This window comes from Raphanus sativus, chromosome 6 (assembly GCF_000801105.2).
Source record: "Raphanus sativus cultivar WK10039 chromosome 6, ASM80110v3, whole genome shotgun sequence".
In the NCBI taxonomy this organism is placed as follows: Eukaryota; Viridiplantae; Streptophyta; class Magnoliopsida; order Brassicales; family Brassicaceae; genus Raphanus; species Raphanus sativus.
The window spans coordinates 17,008,713-17,024,932 of record NC_079516.1 but is presented as its reverse complement, the minus strand read 5'-3'; the positions used below and the strand labels follow the sequence as shown (position 1 = coordinate 17,024,932).

The window sequence follows — 16,220 nt, the reverse complement described above, 5'->3', positions numbered from 1 at the left end:
CAATTAATTACGTGACCAAAAGATATTATATGCAGCAACAACAATTTATAGTTGGAAACCAATCAGTGCTGTGTACTCTTATGGTCCGATTGGTGACCATCCTAAAATCAAGAGGAATAAATAGGAAAGAAATTCAGAGGAATAAAATTGTAAGAATAAAAAAAATTGTTGTTCCATCTTAAATTTGACAAAGAATAATTTTTTTCTTTATTTTTTTAGAAAAAAAAGAAATGATAGAAAATGAGAAGAAAAAAATTATTGCTTGTAAATGGTAATATTTTTTTAAAAAATGTTAAGAAATACATTATTCTCCATCGTTTCTTGGTCACCATTCATACCCTTTGACTATTTGAAGTTTAGCTGTCTTTTTGCTTGTTAAGAGTTTAAGAATGATTACGATTTATACATTAGTCACGACTAACTACACTAGTTGAATCTGTTGATCAATGTCAAAGAAAAATTGATCTTTTGATCTCCAAAAGGCCATATTGCCTCTTTAGGATAGCCATAAAATCGGATGATGTTATTTTATTCCATATGGTTGTATGGTTAAGGGTACAATATGGTTAATTAATTTCATAGATTCTGATAGAAAGTTGTGAATGATACTATGATAGTACAAGATAACTAATAGTGGTATGTAATATACAAAGTTTAAAATGTGATAGAAAATAACGACGTGTAAATTAAATTGTTATATCTTCGAAAATTATAATATGAGTAATCGGGTTTACTAATCTAGGTTTTGGAATTGGTGATGGTCCAAGCCTGTATGATCACTGGATGCCAAATTCGTCTTAAAAACTCATTGATTAGCACATAGATTTTTATTTCCAACGAAATTGACTATACATGGATTGATTGATGCATACGGCAAATTTTGTTTTGTTTTGTGGACAATCACGTTAATCAAACTCGTGATTACTGTTTTTAATACTGATAATGCTTAATTTCTTATAAATCCAATGATTTTGTTATGAGACTTCTCTTTCCGCCACCACAACAGACACCGTATAGGCGTATATTGGAATGAGCCAGTAACACAAAAGAATATAATAATGATTTTTTAGGAGTGGTCATCTGTATTATGTATTTCTGAAATTCTATACTTATATATATCACCCATTAAACATCAAATTTTCTAAAGTATGTGTTTCCTTTTTCTTTTGTGACAAGTTTGTACTTATTAGGAAAATATCTCAAGAAGAAAATGACATTGAAGTGTGTAACTTCATCTTCTACTACCATCGTGACAAGCTGTGATATATTTACTTGCCTGTAGTATTTTTGTTGAAGGTTTAGTATATGTTGAGTAATTTGAGATAGTTATCGGGAAAACCAAGTAACGTAGTAATTTGTGCATAGCTGTTCGTAAAACCAGATGCATTATCAAAATAGTCAGAAGTCATGGTTTAAAGTGTAACAAGAGTACAAAAAGATGTTCAGATATTACGGGTTCGGACACAAGATTAAAAAACAAAGAAAAAGCCTTAAAATAAACCAAGATCTGATAATAATAATAACAAACTGAATATCTTTAACCGAGCTTCTAGCTCTGCTAATACATGATTTACGGCTGTGAATTTCGCTATCTAAATTTGAATTCCGGCCACTAAAAATTCTATATGCGGTAACTCCAGTAATCGAAACTGAAAACCGTTTACAGTGATCCACATAGTGACTAGCACAAGCTAAGTCTTTGATCGTTTCGGTCTCTAGGTTGCACCACTTCAGTAGAACCAAGACATTGAGGGTCCGACTGGTGACCAAGGGACGATGAGTAATAATGTATTCCCTAACATTCCTAAAAAAATTACCATTCACAAGAAATAGTTTTTCTTTCTCATTCCCCATCATTCCTTTTTTTGTAAAGAAATAAAGAAGAAAATTATTTCTTGTCAAATTTAAGATGGAACAACAATTCCTTTTTATTCCTGCAAATTTATTCCTCTACGTTTCTTTCCTATGTGTTTCTTTTGATTCCACAATGGTTACCAGTCGGACCCTCAGTTATTAAAAAAATTGAATGTCTTGGAAAAAGAAATGATGGCATGGAGTTTTTAATTTTAGCGGAGTTTTAAGCCTCTTAATTTTTAATTTTTAACTTTGACCAAAAAAATTCTAACAATAATTTTAAGCCTCTTATAAAAAAGGAAAAGAAATGATCGCATGGGCAATGCGTTTTTTCGGTTCAGGAGTCAAGACTCAAGACAATGCACAAGGAATCAGGAAAGAGTCCAAACAAAATCGAGAAAGTAGAAACAGTAAAAGTTGAAGGTGTGTCATGTGTGATTGTGATGGCCACTTCTAATGGTTCACGATATTAGAGGTATCTAGTTTTGTTTGGTTAAACAGAATTCAAAGAACCCGTAAATTGACATGCAAAACTACCAGAGATGTATGCATTCTGATATTAGGTTTGAACTTATTTTCTTAAAAGCGGGCTAGCTAAATTACAATTAGTTTATCTAACCATATATTTTTTTTTATAACTGTAGTGTGATCCCAAAAGTTTTTTAGACCTAAGGATTAATCACTATGAGGTCCATGAAAACATGTGTTTTCTTGAAAAATTGAATTCAGACAGAGATTATCCGGAAACCAGAAATTCTAGCCATCACTCTCTCCGCGCGTCTCTCTTTTCTCTCTCTCTCCCTGCTGGCCGCTCTCCCTCCCTCTCTCCTCCTCGCTGGTGCTGCGTGGTGTGGTGGTGGTGGTGTCGCCGATCGGTGGTGGTGGTGATTCAGATCTCGATCTCTTTGTCTTTTGTTTCCAGATCTAGGTTAAGGTGTGTTGAGCAGTACCGTGATGCAGAGGATAACTGGATATTTCCCATGTTTTCAGCACCGGAAGAGCAGTACAGATAATTTCTGTTCGGATACCCTCATGAACATACAGTGAAGCGTAAGGTGTTCGTGAGGGTATCCGAACGGAAATTCCCTGTACTGCTCTTCCGGTTCGAATCATGAGAGCAAGATGGGTTTGAATCACCTCATTTTAGCCTAGATCTGGATATGGATCTGAAAACAAGAAACAAAGAAATCGAGATCTCAATCACCACCACCACACCACACAGCACCAACAAGGAGGAGAGAGGGAAGGAGAGCGGCCGCCGAGGAGAAATAGAGAGAGAGAGAGAGAGAGAGAGAGAGAGAGAGAGAGAGAGAGAGAGAGAGAGAGAGAGAGAGAGAGAGAGAGAGAGAGAGAGAGAGAGAGAGAGAGAGAGAGAGAGAGAGAGAGAGAGAGAGAGCTAAGGTTTCTGGTCTCCGGGAAATTTCTGCATAGTTCCATTTCAGTTTGTGAATGAAACAAAACAAGAAAACCGCAACTCTTTTCATAAGGAAAAGAGAAAGAAACTACTAGGTTTTAGACAATCGGGCCGTAGAGAAGTCCATCCCTTTTTAAAAAAATTTGGGCCCGGTAGTGGGAATGTTATAAATGGTTTCGTGATGCTAATAGTTACATTTGAATTTGATCGTAATATTGGAGGAGAACAAATAAGCAATGTCAGATTATATATTTACCTTTTAACATGGATATCATTTGTAAAAGTTTTTCAGTGTAACGTGTTGTAATTTTGTCGGTTTCAGTTACTTTCTTTTTGCCATTTATATACATGAACAAGCTACATACCAAATCAAAAATGGTAATTTAAATCTCTCTTCTGACTTAAATTCATGGCAACAATGACAGGTTCACTGCAAAAAATCAACGTCAATTGTTCAAGTAGATTCTGAACTACCTTGTTGGGACTCCTGAATCATACAAATATTTATGGCAACAATGCCAGAACGACATAAGAGAGGATAACAAACACTCAATCATAAAAGGAACAACACCGCAAGCCATGAAACCTGAGTACAGATGATATTCTTTATTGAATAAACCGTGGCGTAACGGCCTGAGAGAAGTAACAACACGAAATGTATATAGTAATCTCAAAAATCATGTTTGATTATGAGGCAGACGTTTTTAATTTTCGTTATTATCCTCATAAAACTCCCAATAGATACTCAAAAGGAACAGAAGTTGAGGTCTCTCCACCTTCCCATCGAAGATTTTTATGTCACATGAAAAAATGGAGATATGAAGAGGACTTGTGTGTAGCCACTGCAAAAGCTTACTACGCAATACTTTTAGTTCACCACGTCGAGGACCAGCTTGCGGGACTTGAGAACGGACCATTTGAGTCGCCTGTAGTACGCTGCCTGGAGCAGAGCAAGAGATAGAAGGAATATCCATTTAAATCCCATCTGCAAATCATCAAACTCACCATTTAGCTAGCACCATGTCAAATGTTGGAACATATAAAAGAGCTCAGCATATCTAGATGTTAATGCGTTAGTAGCAGACCAAGAACTAATTAGCACAGCACACTTGGTACAAGAACTATTAAGTCAACTTGTCTGATTGTAAACTAAAGAAACTAGGAACTTCGACTGAGATTTTACCACATCAAACCAAAATGCATATCCACTGGAGAAAAGAGAAAGATAAACTTACCAGTTTTCTCTCTTCCATTTCTGGTTCAGCTGCCCAAGACAAGAATGACACAACATCTTTACCCATCTGCGCCGTAATTGACAAAACTCAAAGTTAATATCATGACACTCTCAGCAAGCAAGGCTGTCCATCAAGAGGAAACATAACCTGAGCCTCTGTGGCGGGGACACCATCTTCATACTCAACAGCTTCATCATTGAGCATTTTCGGCATAGCAATTGCTCCCCCAGGGAAATAAGGATTGTAGTGTAGCCCCTCTCTAATCTGTAAAGAGTATCAAACCATCAAATCAGAAATCGAACAAGTCCACTGTAAGTAAATGAGAAAGAAATTACTGAAATGCCAGCAGGAGGATCGCGGTAACCCGTCAGAAGAGCAAATACGTAGTTTTGACCGTTGTGACGTGCCTGGCAGGCAAAACATTAAAACCACTTATTAGATCACTAAACACAAATTTGCTACAGGTATTCAGATTCAAGTTAAAACAGGAGCAGACCTTGGTGATAAGACTGAGATCAGGAGGATACGCTCCACCATTAGCGAACCTTGCAGCTGATTCATTAGCATAAGGCTGAGGCAAGCGGTCACTGAGCTTGCCAGGACGGGTGAACATCTCACCCTCGTCATTAGGTCCATCAACAACCTCGATTTCAGCTGCCATTGCTTTGGCCTCTTCCTCAGTGTAGGCAACACCCACCAAATCTCGGTACGAGATCAGAGACATGGAATGGCAAGAAGCACAGACTTGCTGATAAACTTGATGCCCACGACGGATCCTGCTCATACAACATCACACCTTCATCACTTAAAACAGTACAGAAAGCCAGCGACTTTTAGAGCCTAGCTCAAGTTTCAAAGTCTAACTGTATAAAGTAAAGAGTATAAGGACGCTAAAAGAGTGGTGACTGACATGTAGAAAGTCAGAGACTTTTATCACTTAACACAGTATAGAAAGTCAGAGACTTTTAGCTCAAGTTTCACAGTCCTAGCTATATTAAGTAAGGGGATAAGCACTTTTCACTTAGACTGGTGACTAATATCGTGGACAAACACTCACGAAGCGTGGTCATAAGAGCTGAGAATGCCATCATGAGGCCAAGGGTAGTCCGGACACGCCAACCCATGCTCGGCCTCATCAGCAGATGCAACCGTGGAGAAACTCAACAGCCCTGTAACTCCAGCACCCAAGAGAGCAAGTGCTCTCACACCAGAAGACGAGGCAGCAGCATCCTCATGAACTTTCTTCGAAGCAAACCACGACAGGACAGGAGTTGCCTGCCACGATTAATAAAAAAAAAAAACACAATGCTTAAGAGAGAAACTCCTTGCTGCAAACCAAAATGAGTTATATGCTTGCTGACCAAAATACCCTTTGACAAGATTGTTGCATAACAATTAAACACTGTGTTATAATGTTCCAGAAAATGATTAAAAATAAATAAATTATCTTACGGCTGATTGGGAGTGAAGCTTTCTCCTGAGAATTTGCTGGATAACTCCTCCTCCAACCATCTGATAAATATACGAATCAGAAAGAAAAAAAACGAACAAGCCCTAAGAATCAGAGTCTACATACAGATCCGTACAACTAGCTATCGATCAAATGTCAAAAGAATACATCGAAGTATTTAACTATGAAATAATACGAACAGAGAGAATCTCACCGGAGAATGAAGCAACGAGATCGGCGACAGAGACGATCGAGGAAGGAAGGAAGGAACGAAGAAGTAAACCGATAAACGAGAGAGAATGGGTGTTCCACGATGACACCAGTGGCTGATGCTAAACACGGGGGGACAGTTTCACCTTATTGGGCCTATGGGCCAACGTTAAACTGTATCGGCCCAGTTATTTTGTCCACAAAGATAAGTCCAGAAAGTGAGAATTTATCAAGAGATATAAATTTTAATTTTAAGCACTCGTTTTTTTTTTTTGCTAAATAGAGTTATCTGGAACCCAAGTTCAAATAATTTCCTAAAAAAACAGTACTAACGACTAATCTAGTTTTAAAAATCTTGCACGAGGCTTAATTAGACTTAGAGACTCAGCCATATCTGCTTTGTAGACAGCAGCGAGGCATTGTTTTGTTTAACTGTTATATCTGTAAATATCGTTGTCATGAACATCTCTTATTCGGTTTACTCACAGATGTAGGCATGCTGCATGCATATGGTCTGGATATATACAAAAGAATATTATATTTATATATATTTTCAAATGTGCGATGAGTCATGACATAACAGCTTTTTCAACTGAGAGATGGAGGACACATAATGCAATTTGATTGGTCGGAGATTACTATGACCAATAAGAGTCCTCCTCAAATAAAGTGAACCAGCATATTTTGTTTTATACTGGACCCACGCATTAACATAATATTACAAATCTCCGTTTTTTTTAAAGGAATAGAGAAATGGGAATCTACCAAAATTATTGGAGGGCTTGGATAACCAACCATACGATAAAATTTATCATAGGGACTATGTGTATGCATCGATGTGGGCAGATGACATTGTTCTATTCAACCAATGCGTGTGCTCTGCGTTTACAATGGCCTGTCAATTTTATAAAAAAACTATTGGACCATATGCAACCATATAAAAAGATTGCTAAGTTTTAAAATAGAAAAGTTAAGTGACCCGAACTCTAATGGTTATCTACTAGTATTGGCCATTGTTTTACAATCTGTAATGGTTGTATACATGTATGGCATATGCAACGTCGAAAGAAACAATGCTATCTCTTAGTCTATATTTGAGAAGTGATTTTGCCACATGTCATCTCCACAATCAATTTCACAAAAAAATGATGACATGGTTACTAAAATTGATGACATGGCTTATAGTTAAATATGACATGGACAATAACATTTATTGCTGATATATATTTTTGGTAAACTTTATAAAATATGGCAATAATTCATACATTACATTTAATGCCGATTTATATTTTTGGTAAACTTTTTAAAAATGGTAATAACTCATAAATCATCCCTAAAATAAATATATTCAAATATGAATTATAAATTTCGAAATTTTATTTAATTTTACTTTTATAATTATAAAATTCTTATTACTAAAATTTTCAAACTTTTCTACATCTTTTAAAAAAGTAAATAAATTTTTAATCGTAATATCATTAGTCTATTTTAGATATCTAAATTTTTAAAAAATATTGTTTAGTTTTAATCTCTATAATATTATTTGAGAAGTTATTTTTCTATGTGTCGCGCTCACGTTAATTCTTATGATGGTTAATTATAATAGTACCCTTAATTAATCAAATATATCTATTTGTCATTATTAAAAAGAAAAAATTTCCTTTTTATTTTGGTTTCCTTCTCTAAATAACCTATATAATGAAAAAATTTGTAAATTTTAAAAACGAAAAAATATCTTTTATATATAATGCGATTCATTAAATGGAAACTTAACAAATAATTTTGATTTTTAGAGTAACTAAATAATTATCCCTTTAAAAGATAATCTTAAACAACATAATATATATTTGTAATATAATTTTCTTATTTTAATTAATCTATTTCTCAAATTTATACAAAAAATTAAGTAACATAACACAAGATATTTTAATGAATAAAAATGCATCTTTTATTTTCTAATAAAGTATCCTTTTATATTTTTCCAAATCAAATATATAATAAAGAAAGTATTTAGAAATTTATAATGAAACATTTTTATTATGTGATGTGATTTCATAAAAAAAAAAAAAGTTCAGAAAAATAATCTGACTTTATAAGTTTATAAGTTATTTTTATGCAACTTCGTACAGATCATGACTTTACTTTCTAATTTTGTTTTTTCAAATTAACATATACCAAATTAAAAATAAAAGATAGTAACATACTTACATATCTATGATGAAGAACCAAAGGAATACAATTAATTCAATTTGGTTTGAGTTAAAACTAGAAATAATATATTTTAGTTTGAAGGAATATATGTAACACAATATATCCACAAAATGAGTAATTGGACTAATCTAATTTTTAATACAAAATCAAACACTTAACTAAATATAATGTATTATTGTTCATATTAATATTTTTATAAATATAAACTATAGAACAATGTAACATACTATTAACTAATATGAGATCTCAATTAATATTATGAATATATATTAACCAACTATTGCCACTAAGTTCTTTTCTATAATTTATATATATGCATGAGGTTTCATAATACTATCGTTGTTATATTAATATCAGTAACTTTGAGTCAATTAAAACTTTAATTTATTTTTACTATTTAATTCTAGAAAAAAAATATTAAAATATACATAATATTTCTAAATATATTTACAAATCTAAGGCAATATCAAATTAAATGTAAACAACAAAATTAATCAATATTTTAATCTATAGAATAAACAAATTATGGTTGAATCAGAATATTATCTTATATATCCAAAATTATACCTATGATTAAAATAAATAATATATTTGAAAAAATAGCATATTGATTACAATATAAATTATATAGTAATTTAAAAATAAAAAAAATTATAGGAAACTATTTAATATATTCATTTTATAAATATTTATATACGTGCATGCGCACGGGAAAATCACCTAGTTATTGCTTAAATGTGAGTCTATTGTAAATATATTTCATCAAATGATATTATATTCACATTCAATTTTTTATTATTATTAATTAAGTCGAACCAGTTTTAATGTTTATAAAAACATACATTTGCAATTTAAACAAGGAAGAGATTTTATACAACTATGACCGTCATACACTTTGAACAGATTTTATAAAGAACACTAAACATACATTTTGTTGAAAATATATGATAGTTTTAATTTACAAAAGAAAATATTGATAGTTTTCCAATATAAAAACTATAATTAGTTGTCAAGGTTTTAGCTAGATAAGAAGTTAATCATAAAACACAAGCTCTTTGTACATACATGTAGGTATATACCTACGCTTACAGTCGCACATAGAGTTGATTTGTATATGTGTATATATATACCTATAACCTACCCCTTAACTATAGTCATATATAAACACAGGTGCGTGTATGTGTGGCGTTAATCATCGTACTATGTCGATATGCATGATTGGTTAACACGATCTTCAGAATATTAAATTAATAATAACTTGCAGGATAATTAACAGATTATAATTGTAGGAACTTCAACAAGAATCTGTCAACCTGGGACTTGTTGTTCTCTGAACTATATGTGCAAAAAATAGTAGTTCTAAATCGTTATTAAAGTAGACAGTGCCGGCTCTTGGGGTGTGCCCAAGGTGCACAAGCACAGGGTCCATTTTTTTTTTGAAAAATTCTTATAGAAATTAGGGTCCTAATATATTAAGAAGCATATGTATATATATAGATTAGGGTCCTCATTTGTATTTAGAGAGATTATAATACTGTAATTTATGAGAAAAAAAATATTTTAGCACAGGAGTCAGGGACTATAATTTATCTAAGCCGGGCCTGAAAGTAGAAATGATATGGTTTTCTTGTTACTCTCTCTTATCTCAAGTAGAGAAGCAAAAAAACATATTTAAATAAAGAAGCAAAAGAGATATAAATATGGTGCAAAAGATGACATAGAACAGAGAAGATGCACAGAGACCACCATCCAATGATTTAAATGTATATATGCGGTAACCCTCTAACCACGTGGCGAATTACCATTCCTCCTCATTTGCCCCCGAATGATAGTCTTTTCAACTCACCGGAAAGAGACACAGAAACACTACAGAGAGAGAGAGAAAGAGGTATAGTGTTTGAGAAGAGAGAAAGAGAGAGATAATGAATCAAGATGAGTTGTTAGGAACGCTAAGATACGCCAGCAAGGCGCAGGATAAGGTTTCCATCGACACTCTCATGCTCCGGTACCGTCCGATCGCTCCAAAACCAACAACTGGTCAGCCATGCGATGACAACAAGAACTCATCATACGGTATGAGCAAACGAACCAAACGAAAGTACGTTAGGGTTTCAAAGAATAATAACATCACGTGTCGAAGAAAGAACAGATCTGACGTGTCTGATCAACGAGAACAAGCTGGAGCCGTGACACTGCAACTCATGCCGGAAAAGTCCGTTCTCACAGGCGACTCCACGCCGTTAGATCAAGATAGTCTCGATCCGTTGGTGAAAACGATAACCGGAGAGGAAACACGAGAAACCAACACGTGGACCATGTTTAACGGCGGCTTCACGGCGGAGATAGAGACGTGGGTGACGGTGGAGTCCGTTACTGGCGTATCTGACGGTAGTTCTAGTTTTCATACAGTGGAGTGTACGGACGTTGAGATGGTGGATAACCTAAGTAAGGACACGTGTCCATCGTTCGTATCTGATGCCTCGAACCGAGTGGTGTGGGTAAACGAGGCTTACCGGAGAAATGTTTCCGGTGAAGATCCGTCGTTGACGGATGTTACGGTGTGGTTGGTGATGGAGGAGTCGACGGTGGGGATGATGTATTGCAACTACAGAGCATTCACGTGTAGGGTGAGGATGCAGTACACGTGTCGGGAAACAAAGTATACCAAAACGGTGCCGTGTGATGTGTGGAAAATGGAGTTTGGTGGCTTTGCATGGAGGCTAGATACAACAGCTGCTCTCACTCTCTGGCTTTGATGCTGGTTGCTGCTTCAAGCAGGAGGGTAAGAACTTTAATTATCGTTGAGCTATGTGATCGAGAAGTGTTAATCACAAGCTTTTTTATCACTTTAGCAACTTTCTTTAGGCGTAATAGATTATATATAGAGAAGCTTGAAGAAATTGAGAAAATAATATTTAAAAAAAAATCAAGAACCAAGGTGATGACAATGTCGAGATGTATGGAGAAGCTTAAATATATAGTACATGTCGTAATAATGTCAAACGTTTATTGGCAAAGATTAAATAAAAAGAGGCCATTAATTGTATGGTTTTGTACTAATGTCATCTTCTATCTTTATTTTTTAAAATATAACATACAGTGTGTTTTAAGATATCAACGTTATTTATTATTGTATATTTCATAAACTTTTATATTGTGGAAAACTGATTTATATAATAGGATATAAGGCATATTGTAAAATAAATTTGATCTTAAGCCAAAAATATGTTATAGACATTTATATTGGTTGAGACTTGAGAGTCTTGAGACAGAAACATGAATTATAACCGGGCTTCGTGGTTTGATGGTAAAGAAATCTCGGCTGAAGTGTCCGCTATTACGAGTTTGAGTTCCGGCCATAGCGGATTTAACATGGTTTCCGTTTGGTTTCTAAAACTTTTTTCGTCAGTTCCGGTTGGACGCGGTGGGATAGTCGGACTAAGTGAGAGGTCCGGATACCTAGATTATCAAAAAAAAAACATGAATTATGTGAGGACCCCTAGCCATTAGAGCATCTTTATAGGTGTAACTCTAAGGGAAAATTCCATATTAATACTCGAACTTAATTCCATTAAGCTATTTAATACCCCAACTATTTTCGTACCCAGTTAAATACCCCAACTATATATTTTACCTACTTTAAAACTCCAACTCTTTTCCGCCTACTCATTTTCAATCGAGTCGTTAACAGACTTCGACGGAGCAGTAAACGATGTTAATTATCTGTTTATTCTTTAACTATGGTTAAGACGATTCAATTATAAATCTCCCCCTTTCACCTTACAAGAACCCTAATTTCAGAACACAGAACAAGTGGAGGAAGATGAACCGAAGCTCGAGCTCTGAAGCTGGCTCCAACGCAATCAGTGGAGGAATGAGATCCGGTGACGTGAGGTGTCTCTGTGCGAAGCTGTCGGTGGTGAGGAAATCTTGGACAGACGATAATCCAGGTAGAAGGTTCTATGGATGTCCAAATCCAAAATCGAATTCTTGTGATTTCTTCAAGTGGTTTGATATTGGGAGGCCTTATGGTTGGCAAAAAACTTCATTATTGGAAGCTAGAGATCTAATTCGTGAGCAAGAAGAAGAGTTGAAGAAGCTGAGGGCTATGGTTGGACGTGACGGTAAGGAGGAAGAGAACAAGAAGTTGAGGGCTATGATTGGTTGTGATGCTAAAGAAATGGAGTCTAAGATGCTGCAGTTGGAAAATGAGAACAAGAAGCTGAAGCAGGAGCTTGCTGTGAGCTATGGAAAGGAGAAGATGGGTAGGCAGTTTGTGATAATATCGTGGGTGGGGTTTGTTTGCGTTACTGCTGTGGTTGTTAATGCTTTGAAGTAGGTTATTCTACCTATTTATGTTGTGTTATGCTTTTAAATTGTGCTAAGTAGTATTGTAATGAAATGCTGAATGTTATGGAACTTATGTTAAATTTGCTAGTGCATTTGACAAGGAAAACATTCAAAGTATCAAATGCATAAACTTGAGACCAGTCATTGCATAAACTAGTGTGCTAAAAGCCAACATAGTTACTCAAAAGATAGAGAGATAACATTAGTTCACAAGTGCAACAAACTAAAAAACAGAGAGCCAACATTATTTGTGTGATTTTGTTCCCTTGGAAGAGCTTCCTCCACACTCTCTTGCAGTAGACCCAAAGCATTCAAACACTCGATCAGTGAAGGGGCACATGTATACGCCTTGACCTCTTGGCACAGTCACCTTCCGAGCTTGTCCTCTTCCAGGAGGTCTACCACGACGACCACGTCCGCGCCCACGACCAGAAGCCACATTAGATGATGTTGGTTGAGACTGAGCTTGTTGTACTGTTGGTTGTGACTGAGCTTGTGGCTGAGGTGCAGTAGATGAAGCTTGTGGCTGAGGTGCAGTAGAAGAATTTGAAGGTTGTGAAAGACTTGTCCTTCGTTTTCTTGATGGATTTGGGTTGTCATCAACCTGTAATTACAGTCAATATGGAAAAAGATCAAATAAAACACAACATGATATACAACATTATTGGTAAGAAAGCACTTACAAGGTTTTTTCGAGGTCTTCCTCTTTTGCGTGCTGGACCTTGGACCACAAATGGTGGTTTCTTGCAAGTCCCACAGTTATGTCCTGTCTCCTTACAGTTACTACATGTCATTTTCCTGCCATCTCTTGACACTCTATTCGGTTTTGAAGGAGACTCATGTGCTGACTTTATCCTCTTCTTCTTAGGTCTGCCTGGCATCTTTCTGAATCCAGGAACTCCAATTGGTTCTTTACCAGTCTTTGCCCAAAAGATCTCTCCATTTACTGGTTTTATATTGGAGGCATAGTTTTCTTTCCAAACTTATGTCTTGTAATAGTCATCCACATGGCTGAAAAAACTCAAACAAGTTAAACTCAATAATAGAAAAATATGTATAAAAATGAGAAAACGAGTCAGACTTACTCCTCTGGCTTTTTGTGACTATCATTGATAACTGCTATAGCATGTGAGCATGGTATTCCTGTCAGGTCCCAACCCCTACACGCACAATGACGTAGACGTAGACAGACCTCATAGCCACAACCGTATAAGTCCACTTCGAACACGTTGTCTGAGCTGATTAGTATTGTACAATCCCTGCTCTATTTCCTATTTATTTCCAATACATCTCCAACCTTCTTCGGGAAAGGAAGAATGCAAGCTCTAGCTTTCAAGAATCTGCGAGAAATACGTGTCATAGCCTGTCTTCTAATGGCTTCCAGCATATTAATCAAAGGTAATTCTCTTGCCCCCTTTATTGTTTTGTTGAAACTCTCTGATAAACTGTTACAAACATGCGCAGATCTCGCATTTCCCGTGAAGAAAGCAAGGCACCAAGTTGTAGGATCAACGGCCAGTAGATCATCATGTGCATTTCTGTCGAATGCCTTGAGCTCAGCAATGTGAAGATCATACTCTCCAACTGTCTTGCTATACGCCACATTCCAGAAGAATGGTTTGTAGTCAATATCCCCATACTTCTTTTTCCAGTTAGCATACACATGCTTTGCACAATTTCTATGCTCAGCCTTTGGAACTACTGTTGCAAGAGCTATCTTCAATCCCTTTTGTTTGTCAGATATGAAGGTCACCCCATCTCCAACACCCAATCCTAAGTCGATGGTTAGCTTCTTCATGAACCACTCCCAAGAATCCTTGTTCTCACCTCTGACCACAGCCCAAGCAATAGGGTAAATTCTGTTTTCTGCATCTCTTCCCACTGCAGATAGTATCTCTCCTTTCAACTCCCATTTTAAGAATGCGCCATCAAGACCTATAACAGGCCTACAACACTTCTTCCAAGTTCTCCTTAATGGCTCAAAACAGATATAGAAACTTTCAAAGACTTGTCTTCCATCCTTCTCAACTGTTACTATCTCTGTTGTCACATCCTTGTTGGACCTTTTTAACTCTGCCTCATAGTCCCAAAGCTTAGCAAACTGTTGTTTTTGCGTCTCCAACACCATATCCAATGCAATTCTCCTTGCTTTTCTACATTTATATATCGAAACTGAGAGACTGTACCTGTGCATCAACTCATCTTTGATGTCAGAACTTCTTATATCAGGCCTTCTTCTTGCTTCCTCTTTGAATAGTCTCGCAATAGTTCCTTGGCTGAGCATCCTAGCTCTTCCTGTTGGCAAATGATTATGCTTGTCCTCATACACCTTTACCATCCACTTCCTTATAGGTTTCTCCAGGGAACAATATATTCTCCATCCACATTTCTTGTGAGAACATATTGCAGCATGCTTCGTCGCTTGCCACTTATTCAACTTGACATCGTACTGAGTTTTGAGCACATACCTCAACAACTGATCTTTGAATTCATCTGCATTGTTAAATGTTTGCATCAGCCATAAGTATGGAGGCTTGTCGTAGTCAGCTTTACTTTTTCCTTTCAAACGCCTTCCACGATCATCTTTCTCCTGCCAGTTATGCCATTCGTCATCTGTATCTTCCGGAGAATCTGGATATTCACCATCAGGGAGTTGTTTTTCAGTCTCCACATCACTATCAACTGACTCGTCGGCATCTGCATTAGGCTGCGTATCCTCCTCATGAACTTTATGAGTTTCAGATTCCACTATTTCAAACAAGTTTCCAAACCTAGGGTCATCATCTCCTTCCCCTAGAATCTGGTCCTCTTCCTCCGACTGAACTCCGTCGTCATTATGTTCTTCCTCTATCACTTCTTCATCGCTGTCTTCTACTTCTTTTTTGTGTTCACCATCGCTTTCTTCTTCACTTTCTTCATCACTGCCATCTTCAACATCAGCATTCTCACCATCGTCTTGTTCAAAGATCTCAGTACGACCCACTTCAGACACCAAGCTACCAGCATCAATAACATCTATTGGAGAGACTCTATGTTCGACATATATGTGTACTTCACCAAATTTCTGAGCTTCTGCAGCCATCTTCATAATTTCTCTGTCCTTGTCCTTCCATATCAATCTGGCTTCTGACATATCTTCATTGGGTAGTCTGTACCTGAGTTTCTCCACATCTTGCTCACCTTTGCTGAAATCTTCGAAAATTGAGAAAGTAAGGAGGTCGGGATCTACGACCATATCCGGAGCAATCTCACCACCTACATAGTTCCCTTCATTCGAAAATACACCTCCGTAGTGAATGTGTATCTTGAGCTTGTCATCTTCGTCACTACAAAACAACAGAAGAAGAGAGAAGATTTGGGTTAATGAAGCTGGATTTAAGAGTCGAAATCACGGAATCAAAGATAAACAAGCTAATCGAACCTCATCTTGCTGGATTTATGTCGAAAGGCGTCGAATTTCAATGGTTCATTCTCGATTTTGGGGGTTTAGGGTTCA

The 16,220-nt window shown here is 36.2% G+C and overlaps 3 protein-coding genes across 3 annotated transcripts; 2 read left to right on the top strand and 1 right to left on the bottom strand.

Annotated features, from left to right (window-relative positions):
* Window positions 1-3,855: 3,855 nt before the first annotated feature.
* Window positions 3,856-6,326, bottom strand: LOC108813841 (cytochrome c1 1, heme protein, mitochondrial). Its single transcript, XM_018586513.2, has 8 exons — window positions 6,168-6,326; window positions 5,956-6,015; window positions 5,561-5,778; window positions 5,000-5,279; window positions 4,839-4,910; window positions 4,651-4,767; window positions 4,504-4,569; window positions 3,856-4,253 (listed from the first exon to the last, which is right to left on the bottom strand). Exons 2-8 carry the CDS (start codon window positions 6,013-6,015, stop codon window positions 4,137-4,139), a joined length of 930 nt encoding a protein of 309 aa, XP_018442015.1. The 5' UTR covers window positions 6,168-6,326; the 3' UTR covers window positions 3,856-4,136.
* A 3,722-nt stretch (window positions 6,327-10,048) lies between these two features.
* Window positions 10,049-11,511, top strand: LOC108807211 (uncharacterized). The gene has a single exon (XM_018579465.2). The coding sequence runs from the start codon at window positions 10,297-10,299 to the stop codon at window positions 11,128-11,130; it is 834 nt and encodes a 277-aa protein (XP_018434967.1). The 5' UTR covers window positions 10,049-10,296; the 3' UTR covers window positions 11,131-11,511.
* A 686-nt stretch (window positions 11,512-12,197) lies between these two features.
* On the top strand, window positions 12,198-12,713 carry LOC108807951 (uncharacterized). The gene has a single exon (XM_018580170.1). The coding sequence runs from the start codon at window positions 12,198-12,200 to the stop codon at window positions 12,711-12,713; it is 516 nt and encodes a 171-aa protein (XP_018435672.1).
* Window positions 12,714-16,220: the final 3,507 nt, after the last annotated feature.

Excerpts from the sequence above, each read along its gene's own strand:
- LOC108807211 (XM_018579465.2), top strand. The coding sequence starts at position 10,297 with ATGAATCAAGATGAGTTGTTAGGAACGCTAAGATACGCCAGCAAGGCG.
- LOC108807951 (XM_018580170.1), top strand. The coding sequence starts at position 12,198 with ATGAACCGAAGCTCGAGCTCTGAAGCTGGCTCCAACGCAATCAGTGGA.
- LOC108813841 (XM_018586513.2), bottom strand. The coding sequence starts at position 6,015 with ATGGTTGGAGGAGGAGTTATCCAGCAAATTCTCAGGAGAAAGCTTCAC. Across the intron at positions 4,570-4,650 it reads TCCCCGCCACAGAGGCTCAG|ATGGGTAAAGATGTTGTGTC; the intron begins GTTATGTTTCCT and ends ATTACGGCGCAG. Across the intron at positions 4,254-4,503 it reads AAATGGAAGAGAGAAAACTG|ATGGGATTTAAATGGATATT; the intron begins GTAAGTTTATCT and ends GATGATTTGCAG.